Here is a 13,329-nt window from a genome sequence, read left to right as displayed (position 1 = left end):
CACTTGCACGCACAGTCACCACGCCGGGCACCGAACACAGTTCAGTTGGGCCACTTCATGCACCATCAACCAGCCCAATCTCTCACTCCACCAGAGCAGCACACCTCATGGGCAGCCCGCTAACCCTTTCCACAGAAGCCACCTACTTCCTTTCCAGAGGCAGAATTAAGCTACCCTCCATGGCAGAAGACAGCTGAGCCCAGCACAGCACCCCAAAATGCTCCCGCGCCGTCCACTTCCCCTGTAGAACCACCACAGGTGGGCCAGGGTGCACCTACTGTGGAAATCATCTCAACAGCAACTGTGCTGCAACAGTACAGCGCCAGCAGCGCCCTCCAAGCATCACGTGAATTGGAGGTATTGTTGCCAAAGAGAGGCAGGCCTATTCAACTGTTGTCTGAATATGTATTTCCATCTCGCCCCATTTTTAGCAGCCCTTGAAATAATACTCTGAGAAACCTTTCCACCTCAAAAATCATGTTGATTTATTCAAATAATTACAAATGGGACCAAAGTAATCCAAACATCTTGGAAATTAAATAAACGCATTTTTAAAAACTTGCACTCTATTGCAAAAATCTGCTGCGTTTGGATGAGCCCGCCCCCCATGCTTCCTCCTCTCTGGCAACGTACGTTTTTAATGTATGAAACAAACGAGAAAGCAAGCAACTGCACCAGTTTGGTGGCGGGAGGAGTCTAAAAGCCCTTGCAAGGGCTCAGAGCATTGTGCAATTTTTGACTAGACCTGAGTTTTGATTAAGTGCGCAGCCCAGCAGGACAAATGTCAGCAGCAAAATGGTAGCCGGCCTACGAGTAGATTCATTCTAACAGGGACCGGTGGTTCCCACAGCAGAGAGAGCACTTCACAACTTCTTTCCTCCCTACAAAAACAGACTTGGTTCATGCCAACTCTAAAAGGTAACCAGCAAGCTGGGGACTAGGCAACCGCGCAATGCCTGAGCCAGGCAGGCCAAATGGGGGCGGTTTGATCTTGGCCAATGTGGTCCAATATGATGACTCAATGAACCACAAAATTGGTCGTTTGCACCACATGTTACTGGGTCAGTGTGCTATGAAATGCACCATATGCCATGAATGTTCACCAAGAATTGCTTCCAGGCACTACTCAGATTGTTGCGAAAAAGTCAGGAAAAGCAATCAACAAAAGTGGGCTCCTTGTTTGTGTTGTTGCCCAGGCCTGTGTGTTGCCCGTCTGACTCGGCTGACGGGGGGGGGGGGGCGAGCTGCTGGAGGTCCACCTCCCACCTAACCCCGGGGGTCCGTTGCCAGTCCCTCGGCCTCACGCGTTCATTGGTTCCAGTAAACAGTTGGGGGATTTGAAGGCCTCGGGGATGTCGCTGTCCAGCTTGCAGATAACCTTGTAGATGGCCTTCTTCCATGAAGGGTCGACGTCTTTCCCTGTGACCACAGCACTGAAAAACTCCCGCAGGGTGATCTGGGACACCTCAAGGAACTTGGCTGGAATCTAGAAGAAAAAACCCACAAAATGATGTCAAGTTATACTACAATAAAATGCATAAGCTGTGCCCTACTGAAACTGCAACATATATGCAAAATACGGCATTTCTATAACACATTATTCCTATTTCGAGGTTTTGGCACTTTTAAACAGGAACGCACATGTTCAGACCTAGGCAGAGCGAGGATAACAAGTTCTCTGAGAAGATGAAAGGCGCACAAGGCGACATATTGTTCACGACATTATCAGTAGGTTTTCCTAAAGGTTCTCTGCAAAGAATCCCAAAGCCACTAAATGGCACTGAAGGCTTTCTGTGCAATTAGCTTTAGCTTATCACCATTCCCAGAGTGGCTTGGTATAGTTGCTGAGAGAAAGCTGGCTCTTCTCCCTGGCCTCTTGGTGGCCCGTCACCTGATTTGAACATTGTCTCTCAGCAGGATCTCTAGGGAACAAGTAGATCAGCAGAGTCCGCTCACCTCATAGTCGCTGGATTTGTTGTAGTGTTGGTTGAGTATCCGAGCCAGCTCCGAGTCCCGGGTCACAGCCAGCCTGTCTGCGCCGGTCACCCCTTCGGTGACTGCCTGGCGGGAGAATTTCTCCATCTGGATGTAGAAGAACTCACGGAAGTTGCTGAACCACTTGATCAGCTGCGAGGTGATGGAGCGGTTGAACTACGGAGAGGGAAGAGCAGACGGGTAAGTCCAGAGGATGCATCTGTAACCTTAACCTAGAGGGCACATCCAATAACTCCCAAAGCCCACAGGTCACACATGGGACTCAAGTCCCTGCACTAAGAACACGATGCATAGAGTGCAAGTTAGACACTGCACTCATGTGTGCACTTCTTGCCCTAGCGCCCTCTTCCTCTGGTCTGAGGGCGCATGTAAAGGTAGACAGACAATGGAGCACTTTTTGCGCAGCACAAAGGCAATTCCAACATGTGGAAGCCGTGGATGCTGCGTATTGCCGCGGAGTCAAACCTGCCCCTCCACATTCCCTCTGGATTCCAAGACCATTCTCCATCTGCTTCATAGTGGCAATACAAACGCCACTGATTTGGGCTAGTTGGCAAGTCAAATGGAGGCGAGGGCTTGATACTATAGTGTGGTAGTCTCTATGGTAACCCGCATGTGCTTACTTCTACACCACAGCCTCTTCCTCTGGATTACTTTGAACATTTCCGAAACCCCCAAAGGGGAGAGGGAGCGAACACGGAAACAATCGCAGACTTTTGGCCAGAAATACTCCTGATCAATGCTTAGTAGACCAGGACTCCTACTTTGGAGCTTGCATCAGCGCTCACGAAAGGTGTGAGGTGCAGCCTACACAGGTGCTTCACAAACACAACACAGCACTGCAATCCGCAGATGGTGCCCTTGCTCCCGCACCAGGTAACGGTCTGGGATGGTAATCGGAGCTTCACTGCGAAAAGTGGAAGTAGAAGCTCTGGTTCATCTTGGCTTGAGAAACAACCTGAATAGCTGCTGTTTCCAGAAGCATTGAGATGGCAAAGGGTGAACCCCGGAACAGATGGCAGGGAGTGATTGAATCTCTGGTTCATCTTGGCTTGAGAAACAACCTGAATAGCTGCTGTTTCCAGAAGCATTGAGATGGCAAAGGGTGAACCCCGGAACAGATGGCAGGGAGTGATTGAATCTCTGGTTCATCTTGGCTTGAGAAACAACCTGAATAGCTGCTGTTTCCAGAAGCATTGAGATGGCAAAGGGTGAACCCCGGAACAGATGGCAGGGAGTGATTGAATCTCTGGTTCATCTTGGCTTGAGAAACAACCTGAATAGCTGCTGTTTCCAGAAGCATTGAGATGGCAAAGGGTGAACCCCGGAACAGATGGCAGGGAGTGATTGAATCTCTGGTTCAATGCCATCGCAACCCAACAAGCTGGGTCATCTGCCACTCGTCTGGAAGAAACAAGGATATCTGGCCCCTTGGCAGTGGTGTGGTTCTGGGTCAGTGGGGATAGGACGTCCATTTTCCTCCTTTCAATGCATGGCTTTGGCTGAGGCGATGCATGGAGAAGAGGAATTTTGGCAGGTCTCTCTGGGACCAGTGAATGATCTGTCCAGTCTGGAGTGGCAATTCGGGAAGCCATGGGAGGCACTTGCTTGCCCAGTTTGTAGGCGCCACACGAGGATTGCGACAGTGAAGCTTGGAAGGAATGTGAGCTAATGACCTAGCTGTTACTGCTCGGGGTTTTAGACGTGAGGCGGCCGCATGGATGCTCCTGGAACATCACATTGGCGATGACAAGGGCGTGCAGGGTTAACCAAACATGTTTAAACCTTGTTGGGCCTCATCAGTGAGCAGTAGTTTGGGTCTCTATGCCAAGCATAGAGGCCCATGTCTGGGCCTCCCCATCCCACTTGGGGTGACTATAGCAAAACAAAAGGGGTGCTGGCTGGAAGGTTTAGAGTCCCAAGCTACTCCTCACTGATAATGCTCGCTGAGGCCGGAACGGATGTAGGTTATTATATTTTATCCCAAAAGACCGAACAAAATCACAGACTCCACTAGCCTGCATTTTGTAGTTCTGTCTTTTAGGATTTTGTCCGTTTGTCCTCCGCACTGCCTATTATGTATGCAGGGGACACCCCTGCAGCCCATAATACCGAACTGGAGGTGCGGGGGAACACCCCCCGCACCCCTGTTCGGTATTATGGGCTTAGATCGTATCTACTATGCCGAATGCGCTCTAAACGTGCATTTAGCATTTTAGATACGATCTTTTTGTTGCAATCCCGGCGAGAATATGTCTGGAGAGGCTTGTGATCTCGTGCAGAAGGGACTTCACCAAGTAGTTTGGGCTGGACTGCCCCTTTGGGGGTGGGAGCAAGCCTGATTTGCATATGCTCTTTCCCCTTTTGTAAAGGCTTGGCAGACAAGGAGCAGTGGTCTGGAGAGTTGCCCAGAGCAATTCCAGAGGTTAAGATTCATTCTAAACCCTCCAGCTCCAGCAACGCCTCTTTTGTTTTGCTACAGGCAGAGCTAGGGGAGCATTCATCACTGAATAAAGTGAAACAAGCCACTATGTTCTTGATAGAATTTAGGAGAAGAAAGAACAGTTAAAATCACTGCTAATTCAGTAAAATAAATGAATTGTTTTGAATGTGTGCTTATGAACCTTGCATGCCCATCACCTCTGGTGGAGTGATGCCTTGAGTTCGGCCTGGGCTACTTGTAGGTGAGGCAAGGGTATTTCAAGTAGGACTTTAGGCGGCATCTAATCAACAGTGGCCACAAAGGGTGTTGTCTCAGCTAAAGCTTCTACTTCTACTGTCCCTGTTGCTCCTAATACCAACTCAGAATTAAACTTAAACACATAATGCACAACTTTGCCATACAAATCTTAGAAAGAAAAAGAATGATCAACACGGAGACATTTCAGATTTTCTGGAGAGCCTCCACGCCATGGCACATTCCAAAGCGCTAACACTCCCTGTCTAAATCTGCGTCTCTCTATGTAGCCACCCATTGCTCATAAATTCCCATCAATGAATTGGCAATAGCTGCAGGGCTCATGCTCTTCTTCTCGGGTACAGCTATTGGCTGCAGCATGCTTTCCTGGCTGCCATGAGAGTAACTGTACTAAGAACGCACCTGAACAGACTAAGTCACCATTGCACACTCACCTTGACATCGTTGAAGTAGGTCTTCAGGGTGGTGGAGCTGGGGTAGCGGCAGTAGAAGAACATGAGCTTGGCCTTCTTCAAGTGCCCGGGAGTCAAGCCTTCCTGGGAGTAGCAGAGTTAAGGAAACTTTGAACTAGCCTGGCCTGGCCCTGAAAGGCGGGCACCTGCGGCAAAGCCTGAGTAGGCACGTGAAATGGACTCAGGACAAACACTAAGGCAGGGATTGGGGTTTGTTGGGAGAGTGGGTCATGTCATTTCAGGAGGAAGAAACGGGAACATCTTATGCACACGGTCCACTCACTGAAAAGTAAGTGCAGGGCCCATGCACTACCCAAGTGCCGCTGTACGGTTACAACAGCCTTTGGACAGAACACGTTGTGTGGAGTGAACGTCTTCTCTTGGACATTTACAGAACCCTTGGGATTCAGGGCCTTTCATAGGGTACCGTAAAATGCCCCGCTGTTTAAAGATGAACTGAAGGGTTCTAGTCACAAAATCACCCGCCAACCTAGGCCCCTCCCTCCGATTCATAGCTCTTTTCTGGTGTAGCGGCCGTATGGACCATGCAGGCCCTTCCGATGAACTCTACCAGACATTTCTGCCTAGGATGGTGGAGATTCCTTGAGGAACCCCGCGGAGTTCCACGGGTGTTCTACTGAGCTTCATGCTTCATTTCTACTCATCCCAGATACCTAAGGGTGAGGCGCGCACTTTAAAATAAATAAATAAATAAATCACAGGGGGTTCTGTCCATGAATGGGCGGGTGTTCTTTTAATACAGAAATCCAGAGAAGCCTTTAGAATCTCCAGGACACCGCACAAAGTGTGGTGCGCCATGGGATGGACCCACAGGCACAGGTAGGTAGAAAGGGGGCTGGTATGGGGGTGCAACCTCGATTGTAACAGTGCCAAACAGCAGCCCCACGAGCTCCCCCCCACCGACCCCTGCACAACAACAGTGGCCCTCTGTGGGGAGGCACAGCGGGGACTATCTAAGTTCATAATGCCAATTGATAACAGATCATTGACACAGAGCAGAGTGGTTATTAGAAAAAGTAATTCCTACCACCACGTGAGAAAGGGAGTGTCTTCGCCCTACCTCCCTACTTCCAATATTTGCAATTATGGCCTTGTGACTAGATGCTTTGGCTGCCAACTCCCATCAGCCCACAGCCCAACCAAGCATAGTTCGAGGTGGGGTCATGGGAGTCGTAGCCCAAAATATCTGGAGAGCCACAGGTCGCACAGCCCTTTTGTAGGGGAACATCATGATAATGCTGGAAACACATGTGTACACCTTAATGTTCAGAGAATGGCGGTGCCCGAGATGTTTGGTTTGAAAAGTTGTTGGGAGAGCCTGGGAACAAGGCGGAAAGAGCAGCTGTTTTCCAAAGAAATGGTGTTATTGGTTATAAAGGTTACTGTGTGTTCTCTAATGGGCTCTGACTCCTTTATTCGGGAAGGGTTAAAGAGCGCTGTATTAAATGCAAATCCCCCAGAAGCGTCATCCTTTTTTGACAGCAGCGTGACATTGCTCAGACACCAAAAGTCAACACAGGTCTCCTTACCCCGGGAGCGAGGGTGACCGTTAGGTAAATGATTGCAGCAAGATAAACAAGGGCCACAGGCTGCTTGATCTCCGTGAACTCGGGTCTGAAACGTGGCTGGGCTGCCGCAGCCTTTCATCCTTTCATAAGGTCGATAAATTAAGGAGGATTAAATCCGCAAACAAAAAAGGTCCATTATTTACAAAATGCTGATCCGAGAGTAGTGGGACTCAATGTGCCGCCTTTAGCAGTGGAGTGCTGCATTAAGTCTGCCAATGCACCGCAAATGGTAACTTTGGGTCCTGGCTGTTCAGGTGAGAGGTGCTCGCGTACCCTTCTACGAAGCTGACGTGTATCGTACTGCCTACATACACTTTTTGATAGAAGCAAAGAACAGCATACACAATGTACTTGGTGGTGCCACTTCTTGCATTGAGGCCCGACAATAACCAATCCTATAAGAACCGAGTCTGTGATAACATGATTTACAATGTATCTGTTTTTTGGTTTCGCTTTACCCTATGTGTGAATCAGGACTTCCAATAATTGGGCGAAATGCCTCCTACATTAGTTTTCTCCATTTGTATATGGATTGGGATAGGGTAGTTTGCATATAATAAACTTTTGGTTTGCCTACAACAATGAATATGAACCGAGTACTGGCATATGTATTATTTGTTTATTTGTTTTTCCCTTTGTTTTCCTTTTCTCTTTCCCCACATTGTATTTTTGTTTCCCTTGTGGTTTTTTTTCATTTTCAAACTTCTTGCCGATACCTATTTTTACAATTGGTACTATCTCTAGTGACATGTATACTATGCTATATGGAACATGGGTCCTTGCTCCTCTGCGTTTCCCTTATTTACTTCTGTAATGTGTAATTATCACACGTTTACAACCAATGTGTGCCATATTTTCATATTTTCATTATATTGTTTGTTTATCTATATCGTGTATTTATCTATTCAGCCTTGTCTTGAAAAAGACCCAGGAAGGGTCGAAATGCGTGTTGGCCAAGTTGGCAAAGTTTGGACACATTTACTGCATAACTGTGATTAAAACACAGACTGTAGAAATTGTAATTCCTATATTTTCACTCCTGATCTCACTTGATGTGACAGCGCTTTGCCTTGGAACAATCAGTCTTGTTTCTCCTGTTACATGGTGAGGCCGCCCCTCACGCATGGATGCTCCTGGAACATCACATTGACGATGACAAGAATCCGGCTGTGCAGGGGGATCCACGTCTCTTTCATCCGTGGTGCCACACGCTGTTTGCCAACACACAGCACAGCTGTGTCCCGGGCGGCAGCAGTCATCTTTACTTCAAAGGCCCGTGGCACAACTGACAAATGGAGCCCTGGGCAGCGGGCGTGATCTTCCCACACGCATGGTGCAACCCTGAGATAAAGGGCGCGCCATCTTAACACAGCGAGATACTGGAGTACCAGGGGGCTGCTGCCACATGACCCTCTCACTCTGAGATAAAGGGCGCACCGTCCTCACACGGCCATACATAGGAGTACCAGGGGGCTGCTGCCATACGACCCTATAAGGAGGGTTACACATTCAGAATGGATGGGATCGCTGCTATCCCGACACATGACAAGGTGCTGTTTGGTGAGGGACTCGGGGGCTAGAGTCCAGAAGGAGGGTGATAGGAAGATGTTGGAGGAAGATGTCCCAGCCGCAGTGTCAGCGCACCCTCAGGGATGTTTGAGATGGTGCAAGGGGAAGCTGTCCCGTGACAGTTACCCATGGCTTTTGATCTCACAGATACAAGTAACATAGGCCCACGATGGATCCGCTGGGCCAAGGACTTCAAAGTATACATTGGTGCCAGGGGGCTCATTGTTAAGGAGCGGAAGAAAACATGGTAACCCTAGCAGTAGGCGCGGCTGTGCACAATATACTATATGAGATGATGGATGAAGAAAAGGCAACGTTTCGAGAAATACAGGAAGCCCCATCTACTTACTTTGCACCACAAACCAACATGGACTAGGAGAGACATGTGTTCCACATGACCACACAGCAAAAATGTGAGACGTTAGACAACTTTGTTATGTGACTCTTAATACATATGAAACATTGCACATTCCACTTGTACTCTAACGAAGAAGTTGTTCCCTACCGCCTGGACGACGCTCCAACAGGAGTCGGAAACAGACCCGGCATTGGCCATCATTGCACATTGCATCACCGCAGAGAAAATGACACATGCCACGGACATGGCAAAACAACCTGACCAAGTCACCCAAGAGCATCACACACACCACAGTACCACGGGTATGTGCGCGGCAGATCTCATATTTGGCAGAAGGATCAGGACCCGAATCCGAATATCACAAGGCCCAGGGACGGGGAACCAGATAGACCGGAGGGTCTATGGGAAGAACTGGGCTGCAAAAATTAGGATGATGGAACTTGCTGACTCCCGGAGGGGTGCCCAAGAGGTGCTTTTTGCTGTGGGGGACAGAGAGTTGGTGACACAATCCAGACAATGGAAGGAAGACTCCACGTTTGCTCCAGAAGTACAGACGGTCACCCAGATACGCAGGATCATGGTCACTGCTGGTGACGCGGATGGATGGACAATCACGAGAAATGTTTCTCACTTCAAAAACTGCAGAGAGGAGAACGGCAGCGAAAGAATGGCCAGAAGAGGCAAGGGTGCATGGGACCCCGAAGACTCATACCAAGGAGGAAGTGAGGCATCACGGGAAGAGTGGGAGATGTCAGAGATGACACAGAGCAGTTCCCATGAGAAGAAATCCAGATTGTCAGAGGGAGGGACAAAAATAAAACCAACAAGACTGATTGAAGAAATGGGTTGAGGTTCATCCTAGTGTTTAAGAAAGGGGGAGATGTCACATTGTCTGTTTCTCTTAGCCTTGTTATGTGTAGAGGCTCGAGTTCGACGTTCTGAGGACAGGAAGTCCTCAAAGTGGTATAAAGTTGGCAGTACGATAAGGCGTACCTTGTGTGGTCTCCGTCTGTGGGTGAGCCCCGCTAAATGGCGAGTCAGCCCCTCACGCATTGATGTTCCTGGAACATCACATGGGGGGCATGCATTTGGGATGAAAATGTGGGGGAGCTGCACAACTGAGTAGTGCATTTGGGGAGGAGGGAATTGCTTGGTGAAGGAAGGCCCTTCGACTGAAGTTACAGATATGGCAGATCCAGCATGGAACAGATTAATTGCAGCAGGGAGTGGTTGGTCTGATTGGACCTCCAGCAGATGGGCACAGCAGGTGAAGGAGGGTCCAGGGCATTTGTGACATGTTAGGGAAGGTTAGAGTAGACTTTAGTTGTGCACTACAATAGAGCTAATTCTGCAATCTAACCCTAGAATGCACGAGTCTCTACACTGGAGCGGTTGTTGGAAGGGCCCAGGAGAAGAATTATAGCAGATGACAGTGTACACCTGTGTGAGGTTGGTACTCAGTTTCTACCCAGGGGAATTCATGAAATGTTGGAAAGTTACGATTGTCCTTAAATTGTTCACGACACTAAAGCTTGTCCTCTCAATCCAAACCTGGTAATTTAATGGTATCAACCCTGGGCTGGAGCGCCGAAGCCAGCGGTGTGTGTGTGTGAAGAGTGCGTCACCGGGGATGGCGGGAGACTCTTCGATCTCAGCGACACCTCTGCCCGAGTCGTGGCAGTGTTACAGCTGCATCCACTGAAAAAGTGCTGGTTGGTGGTAAACAACCTGTGTCGAGGCTACAGAGCATGCATGCGGGGAGGGACATGTGGGGGGGGGGGGCAATTGTGGAACAGTAATGAAAGACCGTTTCTGGTCGCGGGGGCCAAGCTGGTATCCAACAGTGGACATATCTCGTAAAGGAGCTGGGGCGAAAAAGATGGAACGTGTGATGGGGTGGTGCAAAGGAAGGTTTCGAGTTAGAGATTTTAGTGAGGGAAGGGGTTGGTCAGTGGCTCCTGCAGGGATTTGCACTCCCCCCTCCCCCCGAAAGGAGTGCCCGAGCGGCCAACTTTATAGCTGTTTCCTAGAGTGAGGAGGCTAAGGACTTCCTCACAGGCCCAGCAGGCCCAGCAAGGACGCCAGTTCAGCGTATAATCCTGACGCTGTGGCCTCATTTAATGAAGCACCTGTCAGTTAACACCTGCCTAATAAAGCACACTGCTGGCGTTTCTCTTCCCACGCACCACTTGCCCTGTGTTTCTGTGTGGTTTTGGCAGAGGGTGGTGGGTTTGGGGGTAGCGGGGGAGGGGGTTTGATGGTGCCATCAGGATTTATTGGGTTGCCGTCGCTATACTGGGTCTTGAGCAGACCAGGTGGGAGGCTTTGGTGGGTACCGTCCTTCGTGGCAGCACCCGCCACTGGCAGCAGAGTCCTGATTGATGAGAAGGGGGTGTGGAGCAGTAGGGAGGGGCTGTCAGAGGGACAGACCGCAGTTGACCCGGTTGAGGGAGTGTGGTTTAGGCCTGGGGATGGGTGGAGGCGGGAGATGGGAGGGACCTTGGTGGCATGGAAGTTTGAGGGTGTACCACATATCCTCATGGGTTTATATGTGCGCAAGCCCTCCAGTCACCAGCAAGCCAACCGCTAACAGCATGACCACCCACCCGCCCACTGATACTGTATTTTGTTTTCTGTTGTTAATACTGTTTCAGTTTCATTTTCAGATCCCAGCGGCGGAGTGACATGGTGCATCCACTTAAATGTGGTTGAGACCACAATGGTCACACCCAAGAATCACATCACGGCACCTGGGGGTACAAGATCTTTGTCTGGCTATGGGGCATGCAATGGGTGAGGGACATGTAGGGGGCTTGGGGAACAGTAATGAAAGACAGCCTCCAGGCACAGGGCCCACATGGCATCCAACAGTGGAAATATTCATGCAAAGAGATGAGGGCCAAAAGTGGGAATAGTGTGCATGGATGGGGGTGAGCAAAGGGAGGGTTTCGAGTGTTCTGTGAGGGAAGGGGTTGGTGAACGACAGCCGCTGGGAGTTGCACTCCCCCTGAAAGGATTGCTGGAGCGGCCGCCTTTAGGGCCGTTGCCCAGGTGACCCGGTGAGGAGGCTAAGAACTTCCTCACAGGCACAGCAAGGACGCCAGTTCAGCCTAGAATCATGACACTGCAACTTCATTTAACTGAGCACCTGTAGGTTAAATCCTGCCTACTAAAGCACGCCACATGCGTTTTTCCCGCCACACACCACGTGTCGTGTGTTTCTGTCTGGTTTTGGGGGAGGGTGGCAGATTTTGGGGAGAAGGAAGTTTGATGGTCCTACCTGAATGTATTATGCTTGGGCACTGACTTTGCGACAGGCTGGTGTGGGTTTCCGTCGTTAAACATGGTGACTACACATGGGGATCACCTGTGGAAAAACACACCCCACGTGGCATGCAAGCATTAACAGCTCAGGGGTTCCCATTTTGCTGCTCCACCTGCCCCCACTAACTCCATCTTTCACTCTCTCTGACAGGACTTAGAAGCAGGAGGCCATACTTGTCCCAGCTACAATGCATCACAACACAGGAGGATTGGAAACTGGGCAATGGAGAAGCTGTCATCGCGAAGGAGACAATGTGATGCAATTCGTAAGTGGGTCGTTTCTAGATGATACTGCGCCACGGGCAAAACACCAGAATATGACCCACTAGGTTGGTCCCGCACTGCTACCCTGCACTGCACTCTCTCTCCAACATCATGAAATCATTGCAATTTATATTCCCCGACAATTTCCCTCCCAATTGAAAGTACAGCAAGAGACTATAGCTCTCTTCAGCTATGGAACCCCCTGTTCAGTGATCATAGAGGAAGAACGGACGAAGTAAGTTAGGCAGCGTGGAAAAGCAGGGCCGTTCCAAGGTAAGCTTATGTCACATTGTTGGTGGGTTAAGACTCAAGAAATATCATTTTGACAAATGTGGTCAAGCCTAGCCAAGAGGAATGAAGGGAATCACTCAAAAACAAAATCCTAGTTTAGCTTAATCCCAAAGTGGGTCAAATGTGTATTAGATCCCAGGATTTGAAAGTCCTTTGCAGACTGCAGATTTGTAACTGGTGTACTGAAGAGAATACTGACTGCATTATTATTGGATGCGGGTCCAGCAGTCTGCCCAGTACATGTTCCCACCTACAAAAATAAGAATTGTTTTGAACTAAGTTTCGCTGCTGTTGTATGTTCTGTATGTCTTTTTGGTTACAGTGAGCATATTGAAAATTGGATTTTGGGTAGGTAGGCTATGAGGTGAAGCAGTCATGTTGCCATATGATGTAAGTACTTTGACAAATTATAACAATATCTGCATTGAGGCGGCTGCTGGCCATGTGACCAGAACCTGCCACTCAGCTGCTCTGCCCACCAACTATTTCACGAGTCCTCCTTAGATGTCCTCATCACCAGTGTAGACAGCAAAGGATGGATCAAGACAAGGACCTCACCTGTTTATGCCTGTTCGGGCCTGATGGGGCCAAGGACCAGACCTGCAATCCGCATTTCAGCTTCAAAGTAGTCGCTACACAACTACTTGCCCAAAAACATCACCATGTGTCTCTTCCCTCCAGAGCCCACCCCCAAACTTGCTAGTGTCGAATGGCCAAGTGCCCTGGGCAGGTCCGAAAAGCTACCCTAGTGAACCTCATCAATAACCACCTTGCCCCCATTCAATACCC

At 49.4% G+C, this 13,329-nt stretch overlaps 1 protein-coding gene across 3 annotated transcripts in view; it reads right to left on the bottom strand.

Moving 5' to 3' along the window:
• Window positions 1-460: 460 nt before the first annotated feature.
• Window positions 461-13,329, bottom strand: part of LOC138567154 (prospero homeobox protein 1-like) — a 109,369-nt gene continuing 96,500 nt past the window's right edge. For 2 of the 3 annotated variants that reach the window (XM_069645089.1, XM_069645090.1), the window contains exons 3-5: window positions 5,128-5,235; window positions 1,957-2,151; window positions 461-1,486 (exon numbers count right to left, since the gene is read on the bottom strand). In XM_069645089.1, coding sequence (XP_069501190.1) covers window positions 1,301-1,486; window positions 1,957-2,151; window positions 5,128-5,235 — 489 coding nt within the window. In that variant the 3' untranslated portion in view covers window positions 461-1,300. The remainder of the gene's footprint in view (window positions 1,487-1,956; window positions 2,152-5,127; window positions 5,236-13,329) is intronic. The other variant, XM_069645091.1, reaches the window with a different exon arrangement.

This window comes from Ambystoma mexicanum, chromosome 2p, assembly GCF_040938575.1.
Source record: "Ambystoma mexicanum isolate Mex_15411 chromosome 2p, UKY_AmexF1_1, whole genome shotgun sequence".
Lineage (NCBI taxonomy): Eukaryota > Metazoa > Chordata > Amphibia > Caudata > Ambystomatidae > Ambystoma > Ambystoma mexicanum.
Note: the sequence above shows the minus strand (reverse complement) of the source record. Positions and strands in the feature narration are given on the sequence as shown.